A 16644-nucleotide genomic window follows, 5' to 3' on the forward strand; every position below is an offset into this window, starting at 1 on the left:
GCTGGGTCACTTGCCCAGCTTAGGATAAACTCCAGAGTTGGTAGAGAATGGGACTAACACAGGCGGAGAACTCAAGTGCTGTCCATGAAAGCCGTCTTTAAAAATTGATAAAGTGTTTTCATTTTAAAGTCAGAGTTTTAAAATATGTATGTAGGTTTCTTTTAAAAGAACACTTATGCTTTTTTTTTCTCAAAGGGCAGATGTGTATGGAATCACTGAGGGGTTTTTTTTGTTTTGTTTTTTTAAAGATTTTATTTATTTATTCATGAGAGACACAGAAAGAGGCAGAGACATAGGCAGAGGGAGGAGCAGGCTCCATGTAGGGAACCCGATGTGGGACTCGATCTTGGAACTCCAGGATCACACCCTGAGCCGAAGGCAGATGCTCAACTGCTGAGCCACCAGGCATTCCAGAATCACTGAGTTTTAACCAAAAATGAGGTCATTCTTTTTTTTTTTAAGATTTTATTTATTTATTCATGAGAGACACAGAGAGAGAGGTAGAGACACAGGCAGAGGGAGAAGCAGGCTTCACGCAGGGAGCCAGACATGGGACTCGATCCCAAGTTCCCAGGATCACACCCTGGGCTGAAGACAGCGCTAAACTGCTGGGCCACCAGGGCTGCACCCAAAATGAGGTCATTCTTTTTTTTTTTTAAATGAGGTCATTCTTAAAAAGAAGTATGCTGGTTTAGGGTCTGCCTATGAAGACACTTATTTATCAAAACTGAGAACATGAGAGATTTTATCTACTATTCTCATTATACTTGTCTGCTCTCTGGATTCTGTAACTGATTTTAAAGGAAGGGTGAGGGAGGGATCCCTGGGTGGCGCAGCGGTTTAGCGCCTGCCTTTGGCCCAGGGCGCGATCCTGGAGACCCGGGATCGAATCCCACGTCGGGCTCCCGGTGCATGGAGCCTGCTTCTCCCTCTGCCTGTGTCTCTGCCTCTCTCTCTCTCTCTCTCTGTGTGACTATCATAAATAAATAAAAATTTACAAAAAAAAAAAATTAAAAAAAAAAGGAAGGGTGAGGGAGGTAAAGAGTGAAAACGTTATTGGGGAAAACAAGGGAATAGCCACCACTCTGCTTAATTTTTTTTTTTTTTTAAGATTTTATTTGAGAGATCAAGAGCAAATATGAGTGGGGGGGGCAGAAGGAGAGGGAGAAGCATACTCCCCACTAAGCAAGGGAGCCCAATGTGGGGCTCAATCCCAGGACCCTGAGATTGTGACCCGAGCTGAAGGCAGACGCTTAATCAATGGAGCTACCCCAGTTTACCCCAGTTTTTTATTTGCGTGATTCTTCAGAAAAACTTATGTAATGGAAACTTAGTTTAGAAAACTTAGTTTAGTTCACAGAGCTTCTTATTAGAGTTTAGTAAACATCCACAGTAATCAGGTACTCAAGGGAACTAAACATAGAAGTGGTCCCTCCTCGGACAGGCGCGATCCTAGAGACCCGGGATCGAATCCTACGTCAGGCTCCCGGTGCATGGAGCCTGCTTCTCTCTCTGCCTATGTCTCTGCCTCTCTTTCTCTCTCTCTCTCTCTGTGACTATCATAAATAAATAAAAATTAAAAAAAAAAAAAAAAGAAGTGGTCCCTCCTCAGTGGACATTCCATCTAATTATGATAAGGCCAGGAATCCCAGAAAGGATATTATGGAAAGGATACTCAGAACTGGGTTATGTCTTTTCTTGCCTGCTTCTGTTTTCTTTCAGAGTCATCCAGAGATGGGCTTGGTGACAACCCCTGTCAGTCCTGCTCCAACAACCCCAGCCACACCACTTGGGACCACACCGCCCTCTTCTGATGGTAAGCCCCCCACCTCATGTTTTCTTGATTAATATGATCTTGAATCTTTCAGGGTGAGCATAGCTGTGTTGAACAAAGAATACAGTTGTTAATTCTTTCAGCTAAGAAATTATCTGAGGTGCTGTCCTTCAGGACTTCTAAAACTCCAAAGGAAGCTTTGGGAAAAAAAGTCAAGTGTTTTACTCTGTGTAAGAAGCTACATAACTCTAACTTGTCCTCAGGGAATGGAGTGCTAGATCTGAAAGGGACCGCTGAGGTCAGTAATGCCTATCCTGCCAAACTCTTGGGGTGTGAGTCTCTGATGAGATATTTTATGAATATATCTCTGAAATAAATGTAAGGTAGTAAAATTATTTTATGTTATCCTATTGGCCAATGAGGAAATTGAGGCCAGAGAAATAAGTGGTTCACTTCATGTTAGTGAGTTGAGACTAAAGATCCAGGACACGAGTCAGGGCAAGGACCATGTCTGTTTTCTTCACTATTACCTGTCCAGCATAGTGCCTGGCATGGTCACTACTTAATAAATATTTGTTGAGCTCATGGATGAGAAAGTGAACCTGGGATTTTACTCACTGTTACATATCTATCAGCACTTCCAGTGGGAAAACAGTGAACTTTGAGTGTATTATAATTGAGAATTTGGTGGGTATTTAAGACTTCTCCTCCTAAAACACACCCACCCAGACAGAATTTCTACTTTATTAATTTTATGGCTGGAATTTAAGAAAAAGGTAACAGGAAAGAAATTATGAATTTTCCTCAATGATATTTGTGTCATCTGAGTGTGTTTGATAGAGTATATTAACCTAAAAATAATCTTTGTTAATACTTGAGGTTTTGCCTAAAATGTTGACTGAATTTTGGGTAAAGAAATATAGGAGGGACGCCTGGGTGGCTCAGCGGTTGAGCGCCTGCCTTTGGTTGAGTGCCTGTCTTCGGATCGAGTCCCGCATCGGGCTCCCTGTGTGGAACCTGCTTCTCCTTCTGCCTGTGTCTCTGCCTCTCTCTGTATGTCTCTCATGAATAAATAAATAAAATCTTAAAAAAAAAGAAAGAAATAGAGGAAATCTAACTTTGATCCTTTCTCTGTGACTCTCTACTGTCTGTGAAATGACCTTCTTTGATTGGCTTATTCTCCTTGAAATTTTAGTAGCACTGTGGCAGTAGTGTTTTAAGGTAGTAAAAGTGATGTTGGTACAAAAATGTGTCAGGCAGGTGCCATTGATATTCAAGTCTATGGTAGCAAATTGGATCTGTTTAGAACTAAAAACCAAATTCCAAAAAAACTAAATGAGGAGCAAGTAGTAAGGGTTACCTACTTGTCTCTGCTTTTTCAGGTCACTGAAAAATCCAGTAGAAATACTGTTATTTCTCTTTAAGGATAAAGCCTGTCTAGTTACCATGGATATCAAAAAACATATATATATGTGTGTGTGTGTGTGTGTGTGTATATATATATACACACACACACACACATATATATATATCTGTATATCTGAGTTTCATGTGATGTTGGGGTTTGGATGCTTCAGAGAACTGCCTTTCAAACTGCTCATTGTGAACACTTCCACCCACACACTAGATTATGCAATGGCAGGATTTGTGCTTACTTACCTACAACCAGTGAGCTTTTATTTTTTTCTAGTGGGAAGATGGAGTCAGCCCACTTTCAAATGACTATTTCCCTTGACAGAGGCTGCTGGGAAGAATTGTGAAGCCAAAGATCAAGGAATAACTCTTTCTTAGGAAGGAGAATTTAATTTGTGATGGATTTTATTCTATTTTGTCTATTTTGTTCTTTTTCTTCTCTCCTGGTTCATTTCCTTTCTATAGGGATTCTAAACATTATAACCTTGTTTTCAGGTTTTGGTTTTTAATTATGTATAGTGGTACTCAATGGCCCAGTTATGTTTAAAGGTATGTCACTGAAGCCATTATTTTTAAAAGCCAGCAGTTTAGATTTAACATTTGTTCTCAGCTCAGACTTGACATTTGACAACTCAGCCTTGGCATGAGAGGACTTTCTGGTAAACTAAAAATACATATACTTCTATATTTCTACATATTATATAAGACAGTTTTCCAGTTATTGGTGTGTGTGAGTGGGAAAAAAGTTCCACTTACCAGTTAGATGCCTCTAACAAAGGAATGATTATGGGCTGTGACCTTCAAAATAGGCTGGAGTTTGAAATGATAGTTTCAGATAATTAACCCATAGCATGAATTAAGACCTTTTAGTATGACAACATAAAAATATATTGGTCTTTTATTAGTTTTTGGGGGCTGACCTGTGGGAAAACAGTCAAGGATTGGGCATGCTAATGTCTCCTCATAAGGCTTTTTTTTTTTTTTTTTTTTTTAGATTTTATTTATTTATTCATGAGAGAGAGAGAGAGAGAGGCAGAGACACAGGCAGAGGGAGAAGCAGGCTCCATGCAGGGAGCCTGATGTGGGACTCCAGGATCACACCCTGGGCTGAAGGCTGACACTAAACTGCTGAGCCACCCAGGGATCTCCATCATAAGGCTTTTTGTCATTCTTGTTGTGTGTTATGAAACCATTATATATAAATGTTTTCCCTTGTTAATAAATATTCTCCACATACATTGTAACAATTCCAGAGGGATCTGTTATGGTTCTGTATACATATTATGAATAATATCCCAAACTCAACTGAGTCTTCTACAGGTAAAAACATAGCAGAAAGCTGTAGATTCTCTAGCTTGTCTGAGCCAACATTAGCCTCCTTTTGCTTCTATATCTTAGTGTAAAAACCGTTAACAAGATACAAGTCTAATTTAAAGTCTTAGAAGCTTGAAAAATCTACATTAAGACTGTTCTGGGGGCTTCTGGCTGGCTCTGTCAGTGGAGCATGTGATTCTTGATCTCAGGGTTGTGAGTTCAAGCCCCGTGTTGGGTGTAGAGGAGCCCTGGTTTGGCCTTTCATTGTTCATTAGGACTTAGAGAGGCTTAGAGAGTGGGGACAAGACGTAGTTTCTATTGGAAACAGCAAGCAGCTGGGTATATAAAACTCAGTTCCTAGGCTTTCCCAGTCAGTAATGTCCACCAGTTTTCAGTCTGGTAATCTTTTTTAGGTTCCCTTCTGGGGGAAAGGGATTAAGGAGTAGAATTTGAATATAGTTCTGCCTTATTTTTATTTCTATTTCATCTTGGTTATTTCCAGCCCAAAGTCTATCTCTCAAAACTGAGCAAGATTTCTCCTTATTAGGAATGAATTGTCACTTATTTTAAGCAGGAGACTCATCAAAGCAAGGCTCATTTATATTCAATACAGATCTTTCCCTTAGGTACAAATCAGAGTGCCTATAAGAAGGGCCTTGAACACTCTTGGTTTCCTTGAGGCTAGAAGTGGAATCAATAGACCCTTCTTAGGAGGTTAGGAAAAAAGCACTATTCCTGGAGACTGGCTCTTCTTGTCCTTAATCTTGGGAGTAGGAAGGACTCTAGAGGTCTAGGAACAGTAGCTGAAGGTTTTATGGTAAGTGCTTGGTCCTCCCTCTTTTGTAGAAAGTTTATTTAGTGATAACCTGGCCTACTAGCAAATTGGCTATGTAGTAGAAATGTTAGCTGGAATGTGTTATAAGGCTAAGTGCATTTCATCTGTTCTATTCCAGTTATAAGTTCTGTGGAACTCCCACTGGATGCAGATGTACAGACCAGCAATCTCCTGATAACTTTCTTGAAGTATAGCTCAATTGTCATGCAGGACACCAAAGGTAAGGCATGCTACTTTCCGGGCTCAGGAAGTAGGAGGTGTGGCAGGCAGCTACTTAGCTAGAATCAAGAAGTGGCATTAAATACTTTGAAGTTTTGACAGGATGAACCTTCGGGGCCTACATACAGGGTGATGGTCCTGATTACTGGAAAACAGTGATGTCTCACTGCCAGATGGCAATTAGGTGGTGTTGGGAAAACCTGGAGTTGGAGGGGGAGTACTTCAAAAATAGAACAGGAAAAAAAATTGGTCTCTACAAAAACTAGCAAGTCATTTTAGCAGATTTTGGTAAGTAGATGCAAAGTCTTTTGTGTGGGAAGTGGGGGGATTAGCACTCTTCAGGGAATTCCCTTTTGAGGACAAGAACTGGAAGCATCAGCTTGTGGTGAGAATTTGTGGACTGGTGTACCAAGTACAGTAGGAAGAGGTGAGATTGAGAGGGATAGTGTTCCTTAACACTTAAAACAGAAGTGTCAGTACCCATCCAGAGATGCAGAGTGGAAGCTGGAGAGGACTGCTTGTTGGAAAAGTTTTAGTTTATTGTCTCCGGTTTTCTGCTCTTCATTGGGTTATGATCTTCCTGTGATCTTTTAATTGGTGATAGGAAAAGAGAATATTTGTACTATGTGTGAGAAGAGATTGAGAGGAAACCCAGCAGATTCTATCCAGTATATATATCTCGGTCCATTGGGAGCTACAGAGATGATGAACCTCTGAGACTTGGCAAGTGAGATCTGACAGGAGAGGATAGTAAAACTCTTGTGTATCTGTGTTTTCTGAGGCCATTGCTTTTCCTTTATGGAGGAGGATAACCTCTTTCTTTCTCTAGAAATGTCACAGCAACCACAGAAGAGAGATTGCATACATGTGACCTGCAAGTGAACTTGTAGCTTTGCTTGATAGAACACAGTGAATGGAGGCCCTTGGAATTTACCTTTAGCTTTAATGATTATATAAAGCTCTAAAATGGAAGGCAAAATTGAGGGCAGATTAATTATAGTATGAGCAGTCTCAGGCTGTCTCTCTAAGCTCAGGCTGAGTTAGTCCTTTGCCAACAGGGGGCCTAAATATGACAAGGGGCAAGATTAGGTAAGATGAAGAATTAATTTCAATAATGGCTCCTGTGCGTCTGAGGGAGTGGGAAGGGAAGAAAAAAAATGGCTACTGAATAGCTACCTTGGCCCAGCTCTCTTGCGCTGACCTTCTGCATATCCTAACAGGATCTCGTTTTGATTTTAGGAGCAATAGAAGCAACTTTTTCTTGGCTCTGCTCTGTCCCCATACCCCAGATATTATTAGCTTTTTCTTCTTTGTTACGTATTTATCATTTGATACCTATAAAAAGATACTTGTAATATATATAAATATTAAATTATAAAACTTACAGTAAATATAATAAATAACATGAGTTATAAAGTATAATAAGATGAACATGTGAACCTACCACTCAGCTGAAAAAATATTAATGCCATTGAAACTACCTGTGTGTCCCCTACCCAGTTGTTCCTCTTTTCTTCAATCTGCAGAATTTTGTTTGTCATTTCTTTGATTTAGCTCTGCTTTTGAAGCCTTTTTTTTTTTTTTTTTTTTTTCTGAGGTTCTGCTGGCTTGGATGTTGTTACCTTGGAGGAGTATCTCCTCAGCTTTAAAATAGACATTAGAGGGATCCCTGGGTGGCGCAGCGGTTTGGCGCCTGCCTTTGGCCCAGGGCGCGATCCTGGAGACCCGGGATCGAATCCCACATCAGGCTCCTGGTGCATGGAGCCTGCTTCTCCCTCTGCCTGTGTCTCTGCCTCTCTCTCTTTCTCTGTGACTATCATAAATAAATAAAAATTAAAAAAAAATTTAAAATAGACATTAGAGGGGCAGCCCGGTGGCTCAGCAGTTTTAGTGCCGCCTTTGGCCCAGATCCTGGAGACCTGGGATCGAGTCCCACGTCAGGCTCCCTGCAGGAGCCTGCCTGCGTCTCTGCCTCTCTCTGTGTGTCTCTCATGAATAAATAAATAAAATCTTAAAAAAAATAAAAATAAAAATAAAATAGGCATTAGATGGGGGAGCTGGATGGTTCAGTTGGTTAAGCACCTTTGGCTCAGGTCATAATCCTGGGGTCCTGGGATTGAGCCCTGCATGGGGCTCCCTGATCAGCGGGGAGTCTGCTACTCCCTCTCCCTCTGCCTGCCACTTCCTCTGCTTGTGTACTGTCTCTCTCTCTCTCTCTCTCTCTCACTCTTTCTCAAATAAACAGATAAAATCTTTAAAAAAATAGACCCTACGCAAAAGTATTTTTAAAAATATACGTATACCTGTACATACATTTTAAAGTTGATTCACCAAAATCCTAATTTTATTGTCCTTTTTTTTTTTATTGTCCTTTTTTTATACTTCTCTTTTTTTCTGTCTTTTTTAAAAAGATTTTATTTATTTGAGAGAGAGTGAGCACAAACAGGGGAGTGGCAAAGGGGGAGAGAGAGAAGCAGACCCCCCCCCCCAGGAGGGAGTCCCTGGGAATTTCTGGGATCATGACCTGAGCTGAAGGCTGATGCTTAACCAACTGAGGCACCCAGGCACTCCTGTGCTTTTCTGAATTAAAAAAAGTTAATAATGAAATATGCCTCATTTTTGTATTCAGAAACACTTTTTTTTTTTTTTTTTTGAAGTGGAGAGATAGCTGCGGGCTTTTTTTTTTTATTATTATTTTTTATTATTTTTATTTTTTACAGGAGTTGTTTATCAGCTTTTGGGGAAAGGGAGGATAGTGCCAGAGAAACTCTGTGGTAGAGGTAGGTAGAAGAGTCTTACGAATCTAGTTTTGGGGCATTTCTCTTCTGGCTGCCTAGAGCACTGATACAACCTCTGGGAAATGTCAGGGAAGTATTATATTATTACTCTGTTTGCACTGTCTGTGAGGAGAGGTGAATGTATTTCTGGACTATAACCCCCTTTATGCCTTCTAATTGTTGGGTTTTAGTTGATTTTATCTTTGAGGAAGTGGCAGGTTAATGTCAGGGTGAGTTCTATTAGCTCCTTTCATAGCACTGTAACCTGTTAATAGATCTTCTCTCAGAATGGACTTCAATTTGGGTCCTGTCAAAGCTAATTTGAAGCATCGTAACCATTTGTCCATTTTGGATATGCTGATATGACCTTCTTCTTGCCTCCATTTCACCCCTCACCCACAAAGATCCTGGAAAGTAAATAAGCTTTGATAGTTCTGGTAATTGGCAGTGATGGAGTAGCTCTTTCTTGGTCATTTGTGTGAGCTGAGAGCCCCGCTACTGAGGCTACCTTCTTTTTTGATAACTAGAATGTGAGTTCTGGGAGACCAGGGACCTTGGTTCAGTTCAGTGCTATATCTGTAATGCCTAGCACAGTGCCTGCCACATGGTAGGTACTAAGTAAATACTTGTAGAGTGAAAAACTTTGGCAGGAAGAAAAGAAATACGATGAAGAGTTCACAGCCTTCCTGGTCATAAGTAGTGTGTATAGTACAAGGGAAGACAGAGACTGGACCTTGGTTTTCAGTTAATTTGTTTCAGATTCCACTGCTAGTTTGCTGTGAATAGGTATAAAACCAATCTAGATTTTGTGGGACGTTGCTATAGATGGTTGTGCTTACAGCTGATGGATGGGAAGGGGTGAGGAAGGGACTATTTGGAAGCAAAGGGTTGGTACAGAAGCATGGCTCTGATTTGGGCCATGATAGTAGGAACCAGTATAATAATTAGATTTTCAGGAAGATGATTAGCTATCCTTCAGATTGCCAGAATATTTTAGAAAAAAATCTTCTGAGGAATTCTTTTGCCTAGTAGAAAAGCAAGAATTACTCTAGTAGAACCTTGATTTTCATTCAGGACTTTTGTTGTGAGGGGGAAAGTAGAAATGTTCTTTTTGATGATACACATCTTTATTCTCTATAGAAACATCCAACATGGTTTGGATGATACAGAGAGAAGGGTTTGTTTATTTTTCCTTTACAGATGAGCACCGGCTTCACAGTGGCAAACTCTGTCTGATTATACTTACATGTATTGCAGAGGTAGGTGTCAATAGTCTTCTGATATTAGCTAGTCTCTTACAGAGTGCTATCTTTTTTTCTGTCCTTCATCTCCTGTTCCTAACTTTTAGGTTCCTAAAGCTTGGGAAAGAAAATCTTTCCTCTTTGTATTGTCTGTCTCCTCCCACTAGAATGTAAGCCTGATAGCAAGTATTTTGTTCCTTCACCAGTATATTCTTAGTGTCTAGCACACAGTAGAGGCTCAATGAGTCTGGATGACTGGATGAATTAATAACAAATCATGTTATGATAACTGCAGTGATTTCAAACTGGAAGATCAGAGCTCTTCAGAGTTTTAAATAAGAGATTTAAGCCTCTGTAGGAAAAATAATCTTGCCCTTTTGAAGCTGCTCATGTTGGATCTTTTGCATTTAGCAAAATGAGAAAAGGAGCTCGAGTTTCCTGTGGGGCGTAGTGGGTAGAAAAGTGGAAAGAGGGGAATTGGAAATGGAGTAAAGTTGGGCTTATTGCACTTTGGTGACGGAAAAGAGCCCAAAGGTAAGAATAAGATGTGCTTTATAAGGAGGCTCTTTTGGTTGGATGAATTAGGCCTGAGCTCACCTGGTGGCAACACAGGTGTAAAAAAGAAAAACAAAACAAAACAAACAAAAACCACAGGGCCCCAAGGGTATTACCTAGGCCCATACCTGAGATTATGGACAGAACTTGAGGCAGTTTAGAGCTAAATTTTTGCTTTAGCTTCCCCCTTTACTATCCCTTACTTTGATCTTTTGTCTTAAAAATAGTAAAGGTGGTCCACATAGAGTAAAGATCTTGCTCAGCCTTTCCCTTTTTATGTTGTGAAAAGATGACCTATTTTTCACCAGGTTATGGGTAGCTGATTATAGAAGAGCTACTTATTAGCAATGGGCCTGCTGTAATTGCTTTTCAAAAACTCTAAGAAAATCTTTAAAGAAGTTGTTTTTCACAAATTGTAACAATTCCTAGTAATCGGAGTCTGTAGGCATGTCAGATCTTCAGAAAAGGTGTTGGGAAAGGGCTGCAGAATGTATATTACCGATCCATGGGTGAGAGGTTTTTGATTTTCCATCAGTCTTCAGCAAAGCCAGAGATAGACAGGGACTTGCCTACTGCCATGCTTCCTGTGTAGCTGTTTTTTCCTGCTGTGCCAATCCCATTCCCGGCAGAGTGCAGACCTTTCTTCTTAATCATGGAGTCTGCACATGTATCCTGCAGCCCTGATGAAACCTTCAAGCTGTCCCAGAGTAGGCTCCTTGGGCAGATGGGAAGGAAGAGAAAATAGGAAAACAGATTCTTCTCAGCATTTGCCTCAAGTCCTTATGCCTTAATTTTTTATTGTTTGTAATTTGCTGAGAGATTTTTGACCAGTTAGAGACACACTAGGAAATTATACCCAATTAAAATCTCATGGCTTAAGTAGGGTTTGACATTAAGACTCTAGGCTCATCCTATTTGGTCTCCAACTGGTCCTTGAAAGTAGTTCTTAAAATGCAAGGATTTTTAGCAAGTATGATAGATGATAAACTGTTTCCTAAGTATGGCTCTCATTTCTTTTTCTCTATATCTTATTTTAAGGATCAGTATGCCAATGCATTTTTGCATGATGACAATATGAATTTTCGAGTAAACTTACACAGAATGGTAGGTGTGACTTTTGTTTCTTGATTTTTCTTAGAGGAAATTTTTGGTATGTTGGCAGGATTGGGGAGGATGAAATTGATCCTATTTAGAACAAATGTGGGTGGAATGTTGTACTAAAGGGCTTTTGCTTAACTGCTGTTCAGCAGGCCCATGCCTGTTGTTGGGATTTTTTCCGTGTCACAGAGCTCTACTCAAGACAGGATGGAAAGATCCACAACCATATTCCCATGGCAGTAATATTAGAATGTATCAGTAACGTAGATTTCAACTAGGAGATGGGCCTAAACCTTTTGTTTTCAAAATGTAGTATGACCTTTGATTAGTTAAGACCAGATGCTGTTTTATTTATCTGAGAAGCGGGGGAAATAGAATATGAAGATACCAGGGAATTACTTAAAACTTGGAGATATATTTAAAAATACCATGTTGAGATTTATATTTGAACTCACTTTTTTTTTTGCAACTGCTACTGTTGCTGCCTCTACACAGTTACCTTCTTCTTTTCTTTTTATTATTTTTTCAAAGAAAAATACCAGTATACTTCTTTTGTTGTTAGTAATGTCACTTGTATAGATAAAATCAAAGTAAAAGCGACAGCTTTCCCATTGTAGTATGCCCCAGTGCCCTTTGGAGCTGTTGTCTTGCTGTGAATTGTGTTTTTGTCACAGGCCTGCATTGATAACTGAGAAGCATTTAACAAGTCCTCCCTGCCCCACCCTACCCCCATCACTAGAAAAAGAAAGAAAAGGTAGAATCTCTGTAGTAGTGATTTTATTTGCATGAAAAATGTGATGATGAGCCTTTGGATGCCAGTTCAGATGTCTACTAACTTCATTTCTTTTTTGTGTGAAGCCTATGAGACACAGGAAGAAGGCAGCAGACAAGAACCTTCCCTGCCGTCCCTTGGTGTGTGCAGTACTGGGTGAGTCTCATCAAAATTGGCATTTTTCTGAGCCAGTGACAGATTTTCATGATTAGGAGGAGGGATAGATCCTGGTTGATTTGCTTCTCCCTCAGAGAAGGTACTAGTATGTTTCTTCTCTGGTCTAAGAAACCATGTTTATTATTCAGTTTGGTAAAGCAGCTCCAACGAATAGAATGTTCAATTAAAGAGCTCTCTTGGGACACCTGGGTGGCTCAGCAGTTGAGCATCTGCCTTTGGCTCTCAGGGTGTGATCTCAAAGTCCCAGGATCAAGTCCCGCATGGGGCTGTCTGCATGGAGCCTGCTTCTCCTCCCTCTTCCTGTGTCTCTGCCTCTCTCTTTGTGTATCTCATGAATAAATAAATAAAATCTTAAAAAAAAAAAAAAGAATTCTCTTGTTTAAAGATAAAGATCTTTCCAGGGACATAAATGGCTAAGTCCAAGCCTGATACATGATTTAAATTTATAAAATATCTTATTCCTGATCAAAATTCCAAATTCTTCATTCCCTTCTTGGTCCAAATTGATGTGTCAGCTCGCCAGGAGGCTTAAAGTTCACGGTTCGGACATACAAAATTTCCTCTGAATAAATTAAGCTGAGATGAGGCTGACAGTAGGGGGTTTTGTCTTAGGTGATTTTGTCTGCCCAGAATTCTTCATTTCCCTCAGGGGAATGATTTGAACTCTTAATCCCATTTCACTTGGATAGTCAGCCCTAGTTCCTAAATCTACTTGATTTTAGAAACAGCAATTAAGACTATATAATAAGCCTCTATTGAGCCAGAGTCCCATAGACCAGTTCAGTCAATATCTGTCAAACAGCATGATCATGAGATGAGATAGAGTGACATAACTTCAGAGTGGAGTCTTTGGTTACATGGATGTGATACATAATTTCTTCTTTGCTTGCCTCATCACTCAGTTCTCAGAATATGATTTCCCTCTGGCATTTTGCATTAGTGTCATGGTACAAATTATCTGTGTAATGAAATCTGTGTATCTAAATTTATTGGTAGGTCAAGGTATACTTCTGGAAGCAGGAGAGTGAGCTAATTTTCTTGTTATTTTACAAGTGGCAGGTGTTGAAAAGTGTTGCAACAAGTACCTTACATAAAATAAATTTCAGTCCATGTGAATAAAGATGTGATTAGTGGTTGCCATTCAGCATGAGTGCAAGGTATACTGAGGTTTCTTTCCAACTCAAAGGCGAGGAATGCATTTCATTCTGATTGACTTCATTGTTCTCCTTTTCCCATTCAGACCTGATGGTAGAGTTTATTGTAACACACATGATGAAGGAGTTTCCTATGGATCTGTATGTGTAAGTACCATGGTTCACTTAATGTGTACAAATCTATTTTATAGAATTGAGTGATAGGAATTTATAGTCACAAGATTCTGTATATACTTCAGGAAAAACTCATTTGTGTTTGGAGAAGTATCAGGGAGCATTTTATGGCCTGGGTTTATACATCTTTGCAGAAGAGGGAAAAAGTAAAATAGATTCTGCACATATCTTTTTTTTTTTTTTTAAGATTTATTTATTTATTTATGATAGACAGAGAGAGAGAGAGAGGCAGAGACACAGGCGGAGGGAGAAGCAGGCTCCATGCAGGGAGCCTGACATGGGACTCGATCCCGGGACTCCAGGATCGCGCCCTGGGCCAAAGGCAGGCGCCAAACCACTGAGCCACCCAGGGATCCCCTGCACATATCTTTATTATCACTTTAGGCACATTACATCAAGAACAGGGCTGATGCACTAAAGTAGTGATTATGGGTGACTGCTGTAATCCAAAGATGTGGAATACCAGCAAGCTACTTAGTCATCCCTGGGCTTTGGTATCAAAGTAGTCAGCAGTATTTAGAAGATAGGGAAAGGCCTGAGAAATAGAGCTTCTTGTCTGTTGTTAGCCTATATTGCCTAGCAGCCTAGTCAGAATTATTCTAGGTAGGCAAATTATATGTATAGTGGCCTGGCTGGGAGATTCCTGCCTCCTGAGGAGATCAGATTATCGAAATTCTTCACAGCCATCATAACTAGAGGCAACTGAAAATCATCGTATTTCAATAAAGTTTAAGCCTTAAGGCTTTTTCTCTCCTTTGCTGTTTCTGCATTCTTATCTTTAATGCCCAAGAAGAGCTGTGCTCCATTAGTGTGATCCCAAATATATATATTACCTTTTTACCTCAGAAAGCATCTGAATTGAGTATGATAACAGAATTGCTACTTCCCCTTTTTTCAGCAAGAGAGCAATTTGGTAAACACCAGTGTCCATGTGCCTCATTCCAGTGGTAGGTCTGAGATCTGGGGAGGTATAAAAGATTTTACTCTGAATAGAGTAGACCTCCAGCTTTTTAGACTGCTTGCAGGTCATGTCATATAGTCTTGGTTTCCTAGATCTGAAATAATAATACAAACTTTACTTTTAGGTAAGTAGGTTGCAGTTTGCATTTTTCTTTTCTTTTTAAAAGATTTTATTTATTTATTTGAGAGAGAGCATGAGTTGGGGAGGTGGGGCAGAGGGAGGGGGACAAGCAGACTCTCCAATGAGCAGGGAACCCAATGGGGGCTTGATCCCAGGACCCTGGGATTGTGACTTTAGCCAAAGGCAGATGCTTAACCAACTGAGCTGCCCAGGCACTCTGCAAGTTTGCATTTTTCTGTTTGCAGCTTTTTTTTCTTTCCTGGTGTTTAGAAGTAAGCCTGATTCCTTATTTTATTTATTTATTTTTAAAGATTTTATTTATTTGAGAGAGCGAGAGAGAGAGCTTGAGTGGGGGCTAGGGAGAGGTAGGCTCCCTGCTGAGTGGAGAGCCCCATGTGGGGAGAGGTAGGCTCCCTGCTGAGTAGAGAGCCCCATGTGGGGCTTGATCCCAGAACCCTGGGACCATGACTTAAGCTGAAGGCAGCTGCTTAACCAACTGAGCCACCCAGCCCCTTCCTCCCCCCACCCCCCACTTCTTTATTTTAATTCAAACACCATGAAAGCTGCTTTTTTTATAACACCAATTAGATAAGTTTTCAGCTTGTTTTAGGCATATCTCTGAACCTCAGCACTTTAGGGATCAGATTTGTTTTACTACAGACTTTATTTGTAGCTTGGTTATCTTATGTTCTAGTTTTAGGACATGCTATTTACCTTATAGTATATTATTATAGTCTCAGTTTTCTCATTTTCCAGGTATGGAAACTTAGACTCTAGAGATTGAGTTGCTTTGTCTAGGGTTATTCTGTTACTAAGCACCATTGTCTGGACCTGAACTCAGCTTTTCTTATTGTAAATCCGAGGCTGGAGATGCCTGGATGGCTCAGCGGTTGGGTGTCTGCCTTCGGCTCAGGACATGATCCTGGAGTTCCAGGATTGAGTCCCATGTCAGGCTCCTGCATGGAGCCTGCTTCTTCTCCCTCTGCCTATGTCTCAGCCTCTCTGTGTGTCTCTCATGAATAAATAAAATCTTAAAAAAAAAAAAAAAAACAATAAAAATAAGTAAATCCAAGCCTGTTGCCATCCTTTCTCCAGTGTATTAGTTTTCTATTGCTGTGTACAAATGACCCCAAACTGAGTAGTTTATTTTTTTTTTTTTTAAAGATTTATTTATTTATTTATTTATTTATGATAGACATAGAGAGAGAGAGAGAGGCAGAGACACAGGAGGAGGGAGAAGCAGGCTCCATGCCGGGAGCCCGACGTGGGACTCGATCCCGGGACTCCAGGATCACACCCTGGGCCAAAGGCAGGCGCTAAACCGCTGAGCCACCCAGGGATCCCCAAACTGAGTAGTTCAAAACACGTTGTTATCTGACAGTATCTGTGGTTGAGAAATCCAGAAGCAGCTTAGCTGGGTAGTTTTGGCATAGGGTTTCTCACAAGGATTCAGTCAGAGTGTTAGCTGCGGGGGTGCCTGGGGGGCTCAGTTGAGCATCCGACTCTTGGTTTCTGCTTAGGTCATGATCTCATGCGTTGTGAGATTGAGCCCTGAGTTGGGCTTTGCACTTAGTGCAGAGTCTGCTTGGGATTCTTTCCCTCTTCCACTCCCTTTCCCTTTGCCCCTTTTCTCATGTGCTTGTGCACAGATGCACTCTCCCTCTCTCAAATAAATAAATAAATCTTAAAAACAAAACAAAAAACAAAACCCAACAGTGTTAGCTGGGCCTATAGGCATCTGAGGCTCTACTCCAGGATGGAGAATTTTCTTCCAAGTTTACTTACATGTTGTTGGCAAACCTTAGTTCCTTGCCATGTGGGCCTCTTCATAGGGCTGCCCACTGCAGCAGCTAACCTGCTCCAACACAAGTAATCCAAGAGAGAAAGAAGGAAGTGGGAGACCAAGATGGAAGCCATAATGTCTTTTATAATATCTCAAATGACATACCATTTCTCTTGGTCCCATAGACCAACCCTGATACAATGTAGGAAGGGACTACATAAGGATGTAAATGCCAGGAGGTGGGGACCACTGGGGGCCATCTTGCAGGCTGGCTATC

The 16644-nt window shown here is 40.6% G+C and overlaps 1 protein-coding gene across 7 annotated transcripts in view; it reads left to right on the forward strand.

Annotated features, from left to right (window-relative positions):
• ARMH3 (armadillo like helical domain containing 3) overlaps positions 1–16644 on the forward strand; it is a 181024-nt gene that overhangs the window by 38075 nt on the left and 126305 nt on the right. For all 7 annotated transcript variants that reach the window (XM_077877890.1, XM_077877886.1, XM_077877892.1 and 4 more), the window contains 6 exons: positions 1723–1816; positions 5455–5556; positions 9533–9591; positions 11167–11232; positions 12085–12154; positions 13416–13476. In XM_077877890.1, the coding sequence (XP_077734016.1) occupies positions 1723–1816; positions 5455–5556; positions 9533–9591; positions 11167–11232; positions 12085–12154; positions 13416–13476 (452 nt within the window). The remainder of the gene's footprint in view (positions 1–1722; positions 1817–5454; positions 5557–9532; positions 9592–11166; positions 11233–12084; positions 12155–13415; positions 13477–16644) is intronic.

The sequence above is a fragment of the Canis aureus genome, chromosome 29, assembly GCF_053574225.1.
Source record: "Canis aureus isolate CA01 chromosome 29, VMU_Caureus_v.1.0, whole genome shotgun sequence".
In the NCBI taxonomy this organism is placed as follows: Eukaryota; Metazoa; Chordata; class Mammalia; order Carnivora; family Canidae; genus Canis; species Canis aureus.